The sequence below is a fragment of the Argopecten irradians genome, chromosome 5, assembly GCF_041381155.1.
Source record: "Argopecten irradians isolate NY chromosome 5, Ai_NY, whole genome shotgun sequence".
Classification (NCBI taxonomy): Eukaryota; Metazoa; Mollusca; class Bivalvia; order Pectinida; family Pectinidae; genus Argopecten; species Argopecten irradians.
This window is the reverse complement of record NC_091138.1, coordinates 677048-694679: the sequence shown is the minus strand read 5'-3', so window position 1 is coordinate 694679 and position 17632 is coordinate 677048. Positions and strand designations below refer to the sequence as shown.

General features: G+C 35.9%; 1 protein-coding gene across 1 annotated transcript in view; it reads right to left on the bottom strand.

Moving 5' to 3' along the window:
• LOC138324185 (uncharacterized) overlaps positions 1-17632 on the bottom strand; it is a 145774-nt gene that overhangs the window by 116171 nt on the left and 11971 nt on the right. The window contains exons 9-35 of the mRNA XM_069269265.1: positions 17316-17483; positions 14664-14766; positions 14343-14476; positions 13860-14060; positions 13458-13595; positions 12348-12512; positions 11861-12054; positions 11558-11687; positions 11376-11455; positions 9718-9805; positions 9368-9493; positions 9004-9074; positions 8214-8454; positions 5367-5579; positions 4951-5073; positions 4536-4700; positions 4154-4333; positions 3761-3892; positions 3442-3630; positions 3153-3284; positions 2841-3032; positions 2552-2674; positions 2087-2422; positions 1340-1528; positions 1035-1178; positions 717-905; positions 149-283 (exon numbers count right to left, since the gene is read on the bottom strand). Of these exons, the coding sequence (XP_069125366.1) occupies positions 149-283; positions 717-905; positions 1035-1178; positions 1340-1528; positions 2087-2422; positions 2552-2674; positions 2841-3032; positions 3153-3284; positions 3442-3630; positions 3761-3892; positions 4154-4333; positions 4536-4700; positions 4951-5073; positions 5367-5579; positions 8214-8454; positions 9004-9074; positions 9368-9493; positions 9718-9805; positions 11376-11455; positions 11558-11687; positions 11861-12054; positions 12348-12512; positions 13458-13595; positions 13860-14060; positions 14343-14476; positions 14664-14766; positions 17316-17483 (4281 nt within the window). The remainder of the gene's footprint in view (positions 1-148; positions 284-716; positions 906-1034; positions 1179-1339; positions 1529-2086; positions 2423-2551; positions 2675-2840; positions 3033-3152; positions 3285-3441; positions 3631-3760; positions 3893-4153; positions 4334-4535; positions 4701-4950; positions 5074-5366; positions 5580-8213; positions 8455-9003; positions 9075-9367; positions 9494-9717; positions 9806-11375; positions 11456-11557; positions 11688-11860; positions 12055-12347; positions 12513-13457; positions 13596-13859; positions 14061-14342; positions 14477-14663; positions 14767-17315; positions 17484-17632) is intronic.

Sequence of the window (17632 nt, the reverse complement as noted above, 5' to 3'; positions counted from 1 at the left end):
ATACTTACAATGTAACTCCTTTGATTTATACACACATACTTACAATGTATTTCCTTTGATTTATACACACATACTTACAATGTAATTCCTTTGATTTATACACACATACTTACAATGTAATTCCTTTGATTTATACACACATACTTACAATGTAATTCCTTTGATTATTCTCCAGTGTCAAAGGCCTGATCACAGATACTTGACCATCAACGCTATTTATAGCAAAGTAGGTCAAGGTTGATGCTTCTCCGAGCGCCTCATACGAAATGGTATTATGTGGTGGCTACAAAATAAACCATGAGATGAGAATCTTTGTATGATACACCAACTGATAAGGAAAACAGCTGTTAAATATAGGATTTGTGCAATGATAAATATACCAATGTACAATAAAATGTCTAATTGTTGACAATCAAAACAAAAACTGAAAAAGTGCTCCACCACTTACCATTGATATTCAGAAAAAGACACAGAAACGAAAAGTTCAAAGGTGGTAAATAAGTCAATAAAATGTTACATATTTTTTTCTATTTACATATTCCCACTAGTACAAAAAAAACCAACAGTATGCTTATTTCAACAAGAAGATTGTTGTATCAACTAGATTGTCTATTCCTCACTTGTCCTTTAGAGTTTTAGAGGACTTCAAAACTACATTCCCTTTTTTCATAGCAGGGGCATACAAACAAGAAATGTGATGACAGAGATACACTTACCAATGTGTCTGCATCCTGGCCACGGACTTGTACTCCAATGTTGGACCCCACTGACAAGGTTTCAAGAATAGTTTGGTCGTAGTTCAAAGAAATGAACTCAGGAGCGTTCAAGTTCTTCAGCATATTAAATGTAACAACCTGCTGAGTACTTAGGGAAGGAGAGCCGTTGTCATTCACTCGCACCAAAAGCTGAAATAAATAAAAATGTTTTACTGATGAACAGCACATTTATTTATCATCATCTTTTGATAATCAAACAGCCGACAATCTACTTATGATAAAACCTTTCTTAGTCTACATATTTAATTTCCCTTTTACCTGAAAATCATCTTCAGTGACAGCTCCTAGTGTTGAGCGGGTGACGATATTAGCTGTGGTTGCTGTGGTAGAACCTATTTCAAAGTAGGTCAGTGCCGTGTTGATACCCAACAACTCAAAGGTGAGTTGATTAAATTCAGGTACCTGGAAGTAATAAGCAAATCATCATTTAGATTCAGGGAATGTCTGAAAATCATTTAAAAACTCAAATTATGTTGGACAGAGCATGATATCTAAATTTTCCTGATCGCATAGATCAATAAATTGGTCACAATGAGAAAAATGAAGAAGTTGAATCAACTTACACCAGTGTTGGGATCCTGTGCCGTAAGGGTGAAAACAGTGGCTCCCTGAGACACATCAGATCTCACGGTCTGTGTAAAGCCAACATTGGTAAATACTGGAGCCAGGTTTCGGGTTACAGCTATGGTAACAGTAGCAGTCTGTACACTGTTTCTTCGTGGAGACCCCAGATCAAACGCATCAACATACAGCTGGAAAACATACAGGAATATACTAGATTTATTTCTGACGAAATGAAAACAAGTACTATCAGTAAATAAGTAATGTAACTTAATATGAAATACCATTGACCAGATATAAGTTACCTGTTCTAACATGAGATCTCACTGACCAGATATAAGTTACCTGTTCCAACATGAAACCTGTTCTAACATGAGATCTCACTGACCAGATATAAATTAACTGTTCTAACACGAGATCTCACTGACCAGATATAAGTAACCTGTTCTAACATGAGATCTTACTGACCAGATATAAGTAAAAATGAATTAAAGGCGGATATTTCCAACGGTAATGGTAATGGTAATGGTAAGATGTATCGGCAGAGGGATCAAAGGTGGATACCGGAGTATTCTAACAGTGCTCCATAGACGGTGTAGAAATACAAATATGAAGAAGGATGGAGCATCAACATGAAAGATTCTGTGAATTTGTGGGCATTAATTTGTTTACATGTTTCAGATGGCTAGGCCAACCGTCATAAGGTTCCCAGATATAAGTTACCTGTTCTAACATGAAATATCACTTACCAGATATAAGTTATCTGTATCTGTTCGGAGATCTTGTCTGACAGAGATTTCACCAGTATTGGATACTTGGAAGTACTGTTGGGACTTTGGAGGGGTTACACCCGTGTTCATCTCAAAGTTGATCACGTTTCCAGGTGATTTGGTATCAGCATCCCCAATGCCTCCCGCCAGGTTAATTCCTGTTAAGCTTGTACCAGGTGTCTGGGTTTCCAGGATTTGATCGTTGAAGTTGGTTACCGTCCATTGTGGATTAAAGAAGTTACGCAGTATGGTAACAAACACATAGGCAGTACCTTGTCGCTCTGGATCTCCATTATCGCTGGCAATTACAACGAGCTACAAAAAAGTTCACAGCAACTATTAGTAAAATCATTTTGGAAATAAATCATTGGGATTATGACTATGTGGTGGTCTTGTGTATTGAGTATTCATTGTAAGGTATTAACAGAATTCCAGGTGACTTACCGTGTACTGGTCCTGTGTGGGTGTGGCCAAATCGCCAGCTGTGTTAATCTGACCCGTAGCAGAGTTGATGGTGAAGAGATTGGTGGAATCGAACAAAGAGTAGGTTATGGTATTGAACTCATTCTGTGGGAGAAAAAGTACAATCCTGTAAAAACTGAAATGTGAACAACTCTACACAATGTGGGCTCGACTTACCCAGTCATTTATTAGAAAAATTTGCACTTCAAATAATTTAAAATTCATATGATACTTCAAGGACAAAAGCCGTTCAACTTTGATAGCTCTATACCTGTGTATTAGCATCAGAGGCTTGGACTGTGACCACGCTTGTTCCACTTGCAACATTTTCGTTAAGTTCTCTAGTGTATGCTGATGAGAAGAAAATGGGTGGTTCTGTGTTCCTAATGACTGTTACCGTGACAACAGCGTTAGTGGAGGCAGATCTCGGAGGTACACCTTGATCCTGAAGGCCAACAGTAACCTGCAAGGCAAAAATATACTCTGTAATGTATATATCACATTATGACAACCATACAATGTTAGCCTCAGTAAATTTCAATTTTAGCAAAATGCCAGTATGGCTAATTTGTCGTTAACTTACTGTGAAGGCTGAGATGGCCTGATTATCTGAAGGGGAGCGCTTCAGTTGTAGTACTCCATTGTCTGTGATGGTGAAATACTGCTGTGCTAAGGAATCCCCAACAATACTGTAACTCACTTGGTTGTAAGGTGACTGTATAACAAACAAAATGTCACATTCTGAACAGGATTTCAATGTTAATTCTTTATTACAGACTTCTGTATAGTCACTGCTTAATCTATTAAAAAGATATTGCACTATAGCTCTGCTAGTGATACCTTGGTTTTATAAGGAATGAATTGGTTATTACCTGTTGATCAGCATCAGTACCGGCTAAAGTGAAGACGGTCTCCAACAAGGGAGCGTTCTCCAGTACTGAGGTAGCGTAGTTAAAGGGTCCAACACCAGTGAAGGTAGGATCAAAAAGATTGCGTGTTACGCTGACAGTCACTGTACCAGTAGCTGTAAGGCCACCTCCATCAGTAGCAACAACACGGAGCTGTGGAAACAAGTCAAACAATGTCATATATATACTAACATCAATCTGATTAAACTGGTGAGTCCAAAATAGGCTTAAATACATCTGGATTTAAAAACCAACCAGACATCTACACCGATTAAATACTTACATAGTAGTTATCGGCGTCATCAGTCAGCAGAGAGTTAGTCAGAGTAATAGCACCATCTGAAACTCCAACTTGGAAATGGTTGGGGAGTTGTCCATCAACAATCAGTGAATATGTCAGAACTCCGAAAACACCCTGAATGTAGTCAGGAAACATCAAAATTATTAAATATCATTTAAATGAATAATTTTTTTTCAGTCTGAATGTAACAAATAAATATTAGATTCCACCTAGCCAGTCAGCATCGGAGCCATCCAGTGAATTTCAACATTAAATAAGTTTATTACACTAAAACGACCATTATCAGACACAGAGAAAAAGGTTTTTGTGGCCCTGTATCAATAATTTCTATGTATCTTATCTGTTCTGGTCATATTATTTTTGTAGAAAACTTACGGCATCATTGTCTGTTGCGGCGTATGTAAACAGTACATTGGGGAAGGCTGCGTTACTGTTAACTTGTTCTGTCTTGGAGGCCGGGATGAACACTGGATTATTGTTCCTCAAAACGTTCACTGTTAACGTGACTGTACCACTCCTGGGAGGGATCCCATGGTCACGGCCTTCCACATTTATCTGTACAACATGAAAAGCATGATTTTAGTTTTTATACTTATATTTGTTGTCACTGGAATTTTTCAGATTTTATTTTTGTTCTCGATTTGAAATCATTGGTAACAAAATTTAGGGTGTAGATATGATATCACACATTTGAACTACAATTAAGTTGTGTATAAAATCGAGTTCCAATAACATTTCTGTAAAGGAGACAACTTACAGTGTAGATAGTGGCTCTGGTGCTGTCAATCGTCAAGGGCCGAGCAAGGGACACAACTCCAGTATCTGAGTTGATGATAAATAGATTGGCGCCACTGTTGGGGTTTGACAGGGCATTGGAGGTGATACTAGTGATAGCAAACGTAACCCTGCTGTTCTCCGTGTTCTAAAATACAATATCAAAGCCAATCAATATCATACTGACTTGGCCAATAAACACAGGAATTTTCTAAAAATAGATCTAAAGACAATATCACTCGGTTTAAAGTCTTAGCCGATAAATAGAAATTTTCTGATATTAATTAAATAGCTCTAAAGATGCATTTTCAGTAGTGACGATAAGAAAACAGTAAAGCATCATTATTACCTAACCTATATTTATGAGGATATTCTGACAGTCGTTCAGTTCTACTTACAGCTGGATCAGCATCAGTCGCATCAATATCAAATAAACTGAACGTCCCGACGGCAACAGTCTCGTCCACATTTATTGATGTTGAGGGGCTTATTGTCAATACAGGAGTGGCGTCGTTTAGGTCCTGTTTAATGAAGAGATAATTGTGATACAAATACTGTCTGCTTGACTAGTTGAAGGAGTAAGGTGTGTTACAATAAATTAAATTAAATATATTATTGAAATCCAAGACAGACATCTATTACGTGTAAAATGACCCGTTTATATAGTATACATTACAAATGAACCTCAGATAATATATGGATTTATCACATATAAATCTGCCAGAAGTACTTATGTAATTATGTCAGTGGACATTTACTAATCTATATATCTGCCATACACTAGCCTGACAATACCGTGGGCAGGTAGACTTACGATAACAGTCACTGTGACTGTGGTCGATACAGAAGGCAGAACACTTGATTCCCCTTCCACTGTTGTCACAGTAAAAATGTATTGAGGTGTTGCTTCAAAATTCAATGGTTTATTCTGTGTTATCAATCCAGTAGAGGAATCGATGTTGAAATCAACAAAATTGCCGGTAGAGAACTTGTAAGTAATGGCATCAATTGTATCCACATCAAGTGCCTACAAAAAACAAACAAGAAATTCAAAAACAAAATAATCTCACTTAACACAAAGGCCAGAAGATTAATTTAATTTTTCTAATTTGGGTGATTTGTATATTTACGTATTTTTGGTACATGTTTTCTGAAGTTTGTATGTTGTACAGTGAAGAGGTATTTTGTACAATCTGTATGTACTTTGTAGTCTATACGTATGTTGCACAGACTGAATGTATGTTGTACAGTCTATATGTATGTTGTACAGTCTGTATGTACTTTGTACAGTTGTTCAGTCTATATGTACTTTGTACAGTCTATATGTATGTTGTACAGTCTGTATGTATTTTGTAAAGTATATATGTATTTTGTACAGTCTATATGTATGTTGTACAATATATATGTATTTTGTACAGTCTATATGTATGTTGTACAGTCTGTAGGTATTTTGTACAGTCTATATGTATGTTGTACAGTCTATATGTATGTTGTACAGTCTGTATGTATTTTGTACAGTCTATATGTATGTTGTACAGTCTGTAGGTATTTTGTACAGTCTATATGTATTTTGTAGTCTGATTGTATTTTGTACAGTATGTAAATATTTTGTACAGTCTATATGTATGTTGTACAGTCTATATGTAGATTGTACAGTCTGTATGTATTTTGTACAGTCTATATGTATGTTGTACAGTCTGTAGGTATTTTGTACAGTCTATATGTATGTTGTACAGTCTATATGTATGTTGCACAGTCTGCAGCTATTTTGTACAGTCTATATGTATTTTGTACAGTCTGTATGTATTTTGTACAGTCTGTATGTATGTTGTACAGTCTATATGTACATTGTACAGTCTGTAAGTATTTTGTACAATATATATGTATTTTGTACAGTATATATGTATTTTGTACAGTCTATATGTATGTTGTACAGTCTGCAGCTATTTTGTACAGTCTATATGTATTTTGTTCAGTCTGTATGTATTTTGTACAGACTGTATGTACAGTTGTTCAGTCTATATGTATTTTGTACAGTCTGTATGAAATTTGTACAGTCTATATGTATGTTGTACAGTCTGTATGTATTTTGTACAGTCTGTATGTATGTTGTCCAGACTGTATGTAATTTGTACAGTCTATATGTATGTTGTACAGTCTGTATGTACTTTGTACAGTTGTTCAGTCTATATGTACTTTGTACAGTCTATATGTATGTTGTACAGTCTGTATGTATTTTGTACAGTCTGTATGTATGTTGTCCAGACTGTATGTATTTTGTACAGTCTATATGTATGTTTTACAGTCTAAAAGTATTTTGTACAGTTTATTTGTATGTTGTACAGTCTGTATGTATTTTGTACAGTTGTTCAGTCTATATGTATTTTGTACAGTCTGTATGTATTTTGTACAGACTGTATGTACTTTGTACAGTCTGTATGTATGTTTTACAGTCTATATGTATTTTGTACAGTTTATTTGTATGTTGTACAGTCTGTATGTATTTTGTACAGTCTATAAGTATTTTGTACAGTCTGTATTTATTTTGTACAGTCTATAAGTATTTTGTACAGTTTATATGTATTTTGTATAGTCTGTTTGTATGTTGTCCAGACTGTATGTATTTTGTACAGTCTATAAGTATTTTGTACAGTCTGTATTTATTTTGTACAGTTTATTTGTATGTTGTACAGTCTGTATGTATTTTGTACAGTCTATAAGTATTTTGTACAGTCTGTATGTATTTTGTACAGTCTGTATGTATGTTGTCCAGACTGTATGTATTTTGTACAGTCTATATGTATGTTTTACAGTCTATAAGTATTTTGTACAGTTTATTTGTATGTTGTACAGTCTGTATGTATTTTGTACAGTTGTTCAGTCTATATGTATTTTGTCCAGACTGTATGTATTTTGTACAGTCTATATGTATGTTTTACAGTCTATATGTATTTTGTACAGTTTATTTGTATGTTGTACAGTCTGTATGTATTTTGTACAGTCTATAAGTATTTTGTACAGTCTGTATTTATTTTGTACAGTCTATAAGTATTTTGTACAGTTTATATGTATTTTGTACAGTCTGTTTGTATGTTGTCCAGACTGTATGTATTTTGTACAGTCTATAAGTATTTTGTACAGTCTGTATTTATTTTGTACAGTTTATTTGTATGTTGTACAGTCTGTATGTATTTTGTATAGTCTATAAGTATTTTGTACAGTCTGTATTTATTTTGTACAGACTGTATGTACTTCAATCTGAATGTAATTTGTACAGTCTACATGTATGTTGTCCAGTCTATATGTATTTTGTACAGTCTGTATTTATTTTGTAGTCTGTATGTATGTTGTCTGGATTGTATGTATTTTGTTCAGTCTATATGTATTTTGTACAGTCTGTATGTATTTTGTAGTCTGTATGTATGTTGTCAAGACTGTATGTATTTTGTACAGTCTATAAGTATTTTGTACAGTTTATATGTATTTTGTACAGTCTGTATGTATGTTGTCCAGACTGTATGTATTTTGTACAGTCTATAAGTATTTTGTACAGTTTATATGTATTTTGTACAGTTTATATGTATGTTGTACAGTCTGTATGTATGTTGTCCAAACTGTATGTATTTTGTACAGTCTATATACATGTTGTACAAAAACTTACCTGTACATTAATAACAGATGTGCCAGTGGCCAGGTTTTCATTGATGGCAATGTTATAATTTGCCTCCACAAATCTGGGTACATTATCCTGAACATCTATGACATTGATTGTAACAGTTGCTGTGCCTGTATGTTGAGGGGCGCCTCTGTCCGTGGCCAGAACCAGAATGATGTGTTGGGTCTGTGTCTCATAATCTAATGCTTGGGCCGTTGTTATTTGACCAGTGCCGCTCACCGAAAAGCTAAAAGATAGAATAACATCAACACTGTAACGCTATGGAGAGAATGCGTAAAAAGGAATTCCGTCAGTCTATATTTGTTTGTGTATCTAGATATTCCTCAGGTTATGTTATTTTGGAACGATTGTGGCAGGGACAATAATATTTACAGAATACAGTAATATATACCCACAATAAGGTGCAATAAGATTGTATGTAGTGATATGGCGGCTGAGACGGGATGACTAAAATGAAATGGTGAGATAGTGGTTGATACATATACGAGATGTTAGTTGGGATGAGAGGAGAGAGATAAATAGAGCATGCTGGGATGTATGTATAAGAATTGTATTGAAACTGAATGTGTAAAATCCAAGAGTCAAAACGGAAAATATAATACTTGTTTTATATACCCCTGAGACTATATGAATGAGATTAGATACAGGTGTAATGAGCCAATATCTGAGAACAAAAAAAAACACGTCATATCCCCAATAGTACTGGATAGCCTGCATGATCATGGCCTATTTCCATCTGAGGATTATTGGTATATAGTAAAGCTATGTGACTCACAGTGAACCAGTAGATATGGTGGAAATAGAATAATCCAACTGTCCATTGACACCTTCATCATTGTCAAACGCCTGGAAATAGAGCAATGAAATACACAACTTGAATGTTATAGGTAGGCATGCTAACTCAGCAAAACATGTATTTAAGAAAATGGGGTGTTTTTTTTCAGATGTATGAGTGAAACTAAAAAACATTAAACATGTATTTTCAAATCAATTAAAATAAAATTATCAAAATTAGAAATAAACACACACAAAAAGAAGAAACATTGTTTTAGTCATTTGACATCCAAGAAAAACACTACTAACATTACTAAGCTATTCTGTCCTATCTGTTTACTAAACAGCCAATGAACTTTACATACCGTAACCGTGCCAACATTAGCACCAGCTTGCCCTTCAGAGACCGTGAAGGTGTAGGAGGACGGGGAGAAAGCAGGCACAAAGTCATTAATATCTGTCACAATCACGTTAATTGTAGCGGTGTCAGTCTAAAAAGAACAGAAATCAAATAGAAATGCTTTTATTTCATATCATAAATTGAATAACCACTTTATTCATTGAAAGTATTTTCACTATTTATTGTTATTTACAAATAAAAATAGCTTTTGAGAAGTTTTCATCCTTAAAATGTCAACTAAATCATGATATCATTCAACTTTACCCGTACGTTAGAAGTAGGACAATCTGATATTGCTGTGAAGTATGTACTTACCAGTGACGTAGGATCTGTTACCACAACACCCAAAGTGTATGTAGGAGATGTCTCACGATCTAGTTTCACCACATTACGGATTACTCCACTAAAATCAGACAATTTATCATCAAAATCAAATAAAACAAGGTTACGAATTACCCCACTAAAATCAGACAAGTTATCATCAAATAATTAATAAATAAATTGGCGGGACCAAAGATACTGTTGCCTTTAATAGATTTCAGATATAGGAATAGCTGATAGTAAAATTAGAAAATTAACTATCATTCAATATTTCATTTTCTCCAAAGTATTTCTTTGTGTTCCAGTAGATTGTTTTTATGAAAGCTGTAATATCTACCTCATTATTGTTTTAAGGAAAATGAGGTTAAAATGTTAAGTGACATCTGATCTAAGTTACAACAGGTTTTACAACACTGAACAAGTTTGCTGGGTTGATCATCCTGACCAAAGTCACCTTGAGATGAAAATAATAATTGGTGACAATACACAGAATATCTAAGGCCTGTTATGTGTCATATCAGTAATGATTTGTCCAAGGACTGAACAACAACACTACAGACCAGTACATTTCTCAGACACTTGAGGAATAAAAGGCCACATGTAATAAGCAGATACACAGCCTTGTATTTATAGTTTCAATTTAAATACAGTGGAACCTCCCGAAACCGATCATGGTCGGTGCATGTAATTTCGGCCGGTTTAGAGAGGGTTCGGTTTGGAGAAGTGCACCGAATACCGATCATCACGATCCATATTTAATCAATCGGAAGTCGTTTTTTACACTAGTGTACCGCATGTATGCCTAGTGTTTGTTAAAACCGACCAATATTGATTGTTAATGTGAATGTTATCACAAAAGAGAGAATCATACGTTTAAAAGGAATGGATTACAGCAATCTTGACTTTGTTACCACTTATAAACGTAGTTTAGTTAGTTAGTTGCGTGAATGTTCTTGGGGATGTTCTCGTCTGCAACCTACATACGACCGATCGCTTCCGGTTACGTCAAGAATCAAATTATATGGTCTAATTACACGTTGATCAGTCGATGCCGGTCATTATATGACATAGCCATTTTCTAAAACAATACATGGCTTCGGCTTCTTCATACAGATAATTTACGTTATCCGACAACTACATATGTAAATAAAAAAACCTGTGTGATTTGAATACGAAACTTTCTCTTTATTACTAGCTCTGCTTGTTTTCCTACAGTAAACAAACCGCGTGCACATGGTAGACCTTCGTTAGATATCTAAACAATAGACATGATTAAATAATTACACCACCATCTCGGGTATAATTACCGTGTACCTATAGCCTTCACATCTGTATACATGCCCAAGGACATGGCATGCGACAACTATGGTACAGGTACGTGTGTATTTCACGGTCGGTTGATCAGACCTCAATGCAATCTATCGGTGTCGCTCAGGTAAGGCCGGTTTTCAGAAGTGTATTTTAGTTACATTTGACTATTCTGATCTTAAAATCGGTCCGGTATTCGGAATTGGGAGGGATCGGTTTTGGGAAGTTTTATACACTATTAATAAAGAGGAATTCATTCCGTACATAACATCCATGTTCGGTTTCTAGAGGTGATCGGTTTTGAGAAGGTTCGGTTTTGGGAGGTTCCACTGTATTCATATTACCTGTTATCGATTGTAAAATGTGCTGGATTATTCCCAGAAGTAAACTGGAAGGTTAAACTTTGACCTTCTGGGTCGGTGGCCTGTAAAGGAAAAAAATTCGCATCAGACAGAGATTAAACATCTTACGTTCCGACTGATAAACACTTCATCAAATCAGATTAAGTATGAGAAAGGTGTATTACCGGCACAGTGAAGACGGAGGAACTGAGATCCACGCCCTCACTCACAGATATGGTGTACTCATTGGCAGGTATTACTGGGGCCTCTGTACCAGATGGTGTTACAGTGATCGTCACTGCTGTAACGCTAGACCTGAAAGTAATATCATCTTTCAATAAACACTCCATATACTTATGACTTAAAATAAATCCTATGTATTGATATTTAAATAAATGGCTTTTAATTTAATGTTACTTGGGTTCCAATTAGTTCTTTACTAGTTTTCTTAACAATAGGCCTAATAGTTTTAAATCTGAATAACTTACCGTCGAACACTGGGAGTGTTTGGTGAGTCACTTGCTTCGACTTCCAACACATAAACTTCATCTTTTGAGACTGTCCCAGCTACTGACAATTGGCCAGAAATGACATTAATGGAAAATTTATTATCTGGATTTCCTCCTATGATAGCGTATCGTACTGTTCCGAAATCCCCAGTGTCACCATCTGTAGCAGCAACCTAGGAGAAAAATTAAAACATGGTTATCTTATTACCAGTGTCTCCATAACTTTAAAAACATTGTACGGTTCTCATATTACCAGTGTCATATTTCCACTTATGAAATTCAAAGGAGATGCTGAAGTCTTCAACAATTTTTATCTGACAACACTTACAGTAATAAGGCTTAAAGGAGAAGTTGGAATCTCTGACAACACTTACAGTAATAAGGCTTAAAGGAGAAATTGGAATCTCTGACAATACTTACAGTAATAAGGCTTAAAGGAGAAGTTGAAATCTCTGACAACACTTACAGATATGAGACTTGAAGGAGATGTCGAATAGTCCCCAGCAACAACAGTATCTTCATAACCAGATCCCACAAACTGAGGAGTCTGGTCATTCACATCAGTAACAAACACAGTGACAGAGGTGGAGCCTGATCGAGGTGTGGTAGTATGGGTCTCTGTAGCAGTTACCTGTAAACAGAAAATATCAGGGGAGGTAACTCATAACAGGGGGTAATGTCAGAGGAGGTCACTCATAATAGGGGGTAATATCAGGAGAAGTTACTCATAACAGGGGGTTATATCAGGGGAGATCACTCATCACAGGGAGTAATACCAGGGGAGGTCACTCATAACAGGGAGTAATATCAGGAGAGGTCACTCATAACAGTGGGTAATATCAGGGGAAGTCACTCATAACAGGGAGTAATACCAGGGAAGGTCACTCATAACAGGGGTTAATATCAGGAGAGGTCACTCATAACAGTGGGTAATATCAGGGGAAGTCACTCATAACAGGGAGTAATACCAGGGGAGGTCACTCATAACAGGGGGTAATATCAGGGGAGGTCACTTATAACAGTGGGTAATATCAGGGGAGGTCACTTATAACAGGGAGTAATATCAGGGGAGGTCACTCATAACAGTGGGTAATATCATGGGAGGTCACTTATAACAGGGGATAATATTAGGGGAGGTCACTCATAACAGGGGTTAATATCATGGGAGGTCACTTATAACAGTGGGTAATACCAGGGGAGGTCACTCATAACAGTGAGTAATACCAGGGGAGGTCACTCATAACAGGGGGTAATATCATGGGAGGTCACTTATAACAGGGCGTAATATCAGGGGAGGTCACTCATAACAGGGGGTAATATCATGGGAGGTCACTTATAACAGGGGGTAATATCAGGGGAGGTCACTCACTCTGAACAAGCACTCTTAACAGGCGATATCAGGGGAGGCCACTCTTAACAAGGAGTAATATCAGGGGAGGTCATTCTAAACAGGGGGTACTATCAGGGGAGGTCACTCTAAACAAGGAGTAATATCAGGGGAGGTCACTCTTAACAGCGGGGTGGGGTAATCTCATGTGCAGTTATAATACTTTGACAGACTCAGGCTGTAACTTACTGTGAATGTGATAGATTTAGGTTGAGGTACAGCTTCGTAATCCAGGGGACCGTTCACCACAATGTAACCATCTGTTGTCACTCCGAAACTGCTTGTTCCAGTCACAGCAAAACTATATGTGCCATCTGCTGGATTTGGCTAAACAAAACCGGAATGAATAAAGGTCATATTTTTCTATTACATACAGACTTTCACAATTGTGCTTTTATTATCAGTTTTGATCATAACTGGGAAAGACTCGATAACGCAGACACAGCAGGGTTTAATGTTAAGTCCTCAATCATGACAAGTGATTTGATAACACTCCCGACAGTTTCATGATTTGATAACAATTTTGATGGTTGCTAGGACATCTGAGAAACAAGACATAGATTTGCACTTGTTTGATCATAAAAAACTTACCAAATCCGCGTCATTAACACTGAGACGTAAGAGTTGTGATCCAGCCAGGTTTAATGGTACTGTATTAATGGCCGAGTTCTCGGCAACATAACCAACAAATGGTACTGTCACTACAGGATCAAATACATTAGCAGGAGTAACACTGATTTCCAGAGAAGCCTCACTAGTACGATTATTTCCAGAGGCACCAAATTCTTGAGCCTAAACACAAAATAAAAGAAATGTTTTGACATATATTTTACACAGAATAAAGAATGCAATGAATATTAGAACTTAATCAAATGCTTCATAATGTTACAAAAATATATTCACTCATCAAAATAAGTAGGGTATCGGTTATATAACCACTACAATTTGATAAAAAATATAGTTATAGTTATAGAAACAGCGATAGTTATAGACACAGCGATAGTTCTGTTTTGGCTATAAGCATTTACAAAAACAAAATTCAGGAATTTGGAAAGACTTAATCAAAGAGGCTACCAGAATATACACAATGAGATTAGCCTCATTGGAAGCACTGAGAGGCGTAGTGACACTGATTCGAGTGGAGTACACGCCATTACTAGTTGGTCCTGGGGTCAGTGTGAATCGGGAAGCCCTATTAGGAGGGAAAGCTGAAAAATGGAAAAGAACACTCTAACAGACAGTATCACAATACAAGAATTTCGACACTGCATCACCAGAAGCAACAATATCAAATATAAAAAATATTATTATTATTCTAATTATTTTTCAAATTATTTATACTATTTTCATCTTTTGACTTTTACCAGAAACAGTGAAAGTAAAGGAAAAACTTACTCTCCAAAATTGAAAATTGGATTGGATAATTGAGAGAATCCCTGTCTGTAGCGGCGATATCGACTGGGCTGGTGGTACTATCCAGAGGGTACACAGTAAGATCCTATAATAAACCAATCAATGCTAGAATGTTACAACACTCAAAACCCTGGTAAATACATCCATCTTTGTATCAAGGCTAGAATGTTACAACACTCAAAACCCTGGTAAATACATCCATCTTTGTATCAAGGCTAGAATGTTACAACACTCAAACCCCTGGTAAATACATCCATCTTTGGATCAAGGCTAGAATGTTACAACACTGGTAAATACAACCATCTTTGTATCAAGGCTAGAATATTACAACACTCAAAACCCTGGTAAATACATCCATCTTTATATCAAGGCTAGAATGTTACAACACTCACAACTCTGGTAAATACATCCATCTTTGTATAAAAGCTAAAATGTTACAACACTCAAAACCCTGGTAAATACATCCATCTTTGTATCAAGGCTAGAATGTTACAACACTCAAAACCCTGGTAAATAATCCATCTTTGTATCAAGGCTATCAAAACCCTGGTAAATACATCCATCTTTGTATAAAAGCTAAAATGTTACAACACTCAAAACCCTGGTAAATACATCCATCTTTGTATCAAGGCTAGAATGTTACAACACTCAAAACCCTGGTAAATAATCCATCTTTGTATCAAGGCTAGAATGTTACAACACTCAAACCCCTGGTAAATACATCCATCTTTGTATCAAGGCTAGAATGTTACAACACTCAAACCCCTGGTAAATACATCCATCTTTGTATCAAGGCTAGAATGTTACAACACTCAAAACCCTGGTAAATACATCCATCTTTGTATCAAGGCTAGAATGTTACAACACTCAAAACCCTGGTAAATACATCCATCTTTGTATCAAGGCTAGAATGTTACAACACTCAAAACCCTGGTAAATACATCCATTTTGATCAGCTAGAATGTTACAACACCAAACCCTGTTGATAATACCCATTTTTGTATCAAGGCTAGAATGTTACAACACTCAAAACCCTGGTACCGGATAAATACGTCCATCTTTGTATCAAGGCTAGAATGTTACAACACTCAAAACCCTGGTAAATACATCCATCTTTGTATCAAGGCTAGAATGTTACATCACTCAAAACCCTGGTAAATACATCCATCTTTGTATCAAGGCTAGAATGTTACAACACTCAAAACCCTGGTAAATACGTCCATTTTTGTATCAAGGCTAGAATGTTACAACACTCAAAACCCTGGTACCGGGTAAATACATCCATCTTTGTATCAAGGCTAGAATGTTACAACACTCAAACCCCTGGTAAATACATCCATCTTTGTATCAATGCTAGAATGTTACAACACTCAAAACCCTAGTAAATACATCCATCTTTGTATCAAGGCTAGAATGTTACAACACTCAAAATCCTGGTAAATACGTCCATTTTTCTTTCATTTTATATGAATGTAGGAAGCAGACAAAACTCATTTAAATACTCTGGTTATTTACATATTTTGAACTAAAATACAGTTTTATGAATATCACCAAATCCCTATGTAAAACTAGGGCTGGGTATTCGAAGACCTAAAACATAGATACATAGATTTATTCTGACAACATACATGTTAACATGTACAGGATTTTTTATAATCCTATAATAGTCAGCTCTTAGAAATTCACGGATTTATTTTTTCAGTGTATAAATACTTTAGTGGCTGATTTTTCCAATGTGAATCGAGTTCATATTCAAATTGCTTAATTGTCCTAGACTGAACAACATTTGATGGGAGACTGTTCCAAGTATTCACGACTCTCTGGGTAAACGAGTGTTTTCTCACGCACAGCCTTGAATGCTCTTTGTACACTTTCAAATCATGTCCGCGGGTACTTGATCCCTGGTTGATTGAAAACAAATCTGCGACTTCTTTATCGTATTTTCCAGAAAGTATTTTGAACATTTCAATCATATCCCCACGTGACCGCCTGTATGCTAACGTTGGAAGTTGGAGTTTACGAAAACGATACGATACCTATTTAAAATACACTAAAACAATATATGATACATACTGACGATACAGTGGACCTCTTTTTCAAACTCAATTGACTATTACATTTTTAGTATTGTGACAATAAAGGACAATTTTGATGAAATTTTTTTTAATCTGGCAAAAATCAGTTTGATTAAGTTTTCTGTTTTGACATCATCCTTGGTGTTAAGCTCTGTCCATTTGTATTCTTAGTTAAGAAGAGTCATTTCCAATGCATCAAGGTGACACAGATGCTTAACACTTAATTCCTTTAGATTGAAATGCTTATACTTGAATTGTGTTTTGGATTAAATTTGGTTTGAAATTTCCTATTTATATCGAAAACAGTAGGTCGAGTTGTTAAACAGAAACAGCGATATACAGCATGTTTACGTATCAATAATTGATACACTGTTGAATACTAGTACATACCGGTATATTGATATATTGATCCAGCCCTATGGACAACAGACAATACAAATCATATTTTACTTCTAAGTCCCATATGATATGTTTCCTCTTTTCATACGTGGTTCAAAGTCACCAAAAAATGGCGATTGCCCAAAGGTTTAGAGCTCTATGATACCAGTGTTATACTTACACCTGTCGATCCTGATATAACTGAAGACTGATATTGTGGGAATACACAGAATGTATCAAAGATGAGACAGTTGGAGTAGACAAAAACTGGACCAAGGTCATCAGCATCCTGAATGGAAACAGTCAAGGTTGTTGAAGCGGTCCTTTGGGTTCCAGCTGCTGCACTGTCCTGTTATATATAAGGATTGATGACTCAAACATAAACATTGTGTAGGTTATAACAAAGAAGTAATTCCTATAGTCTACAAAGAAATCTTCAAACTTTATCTCAACACTGATGATAGCGCCTCATCACACATAGTTCAAGGCATTAATTAT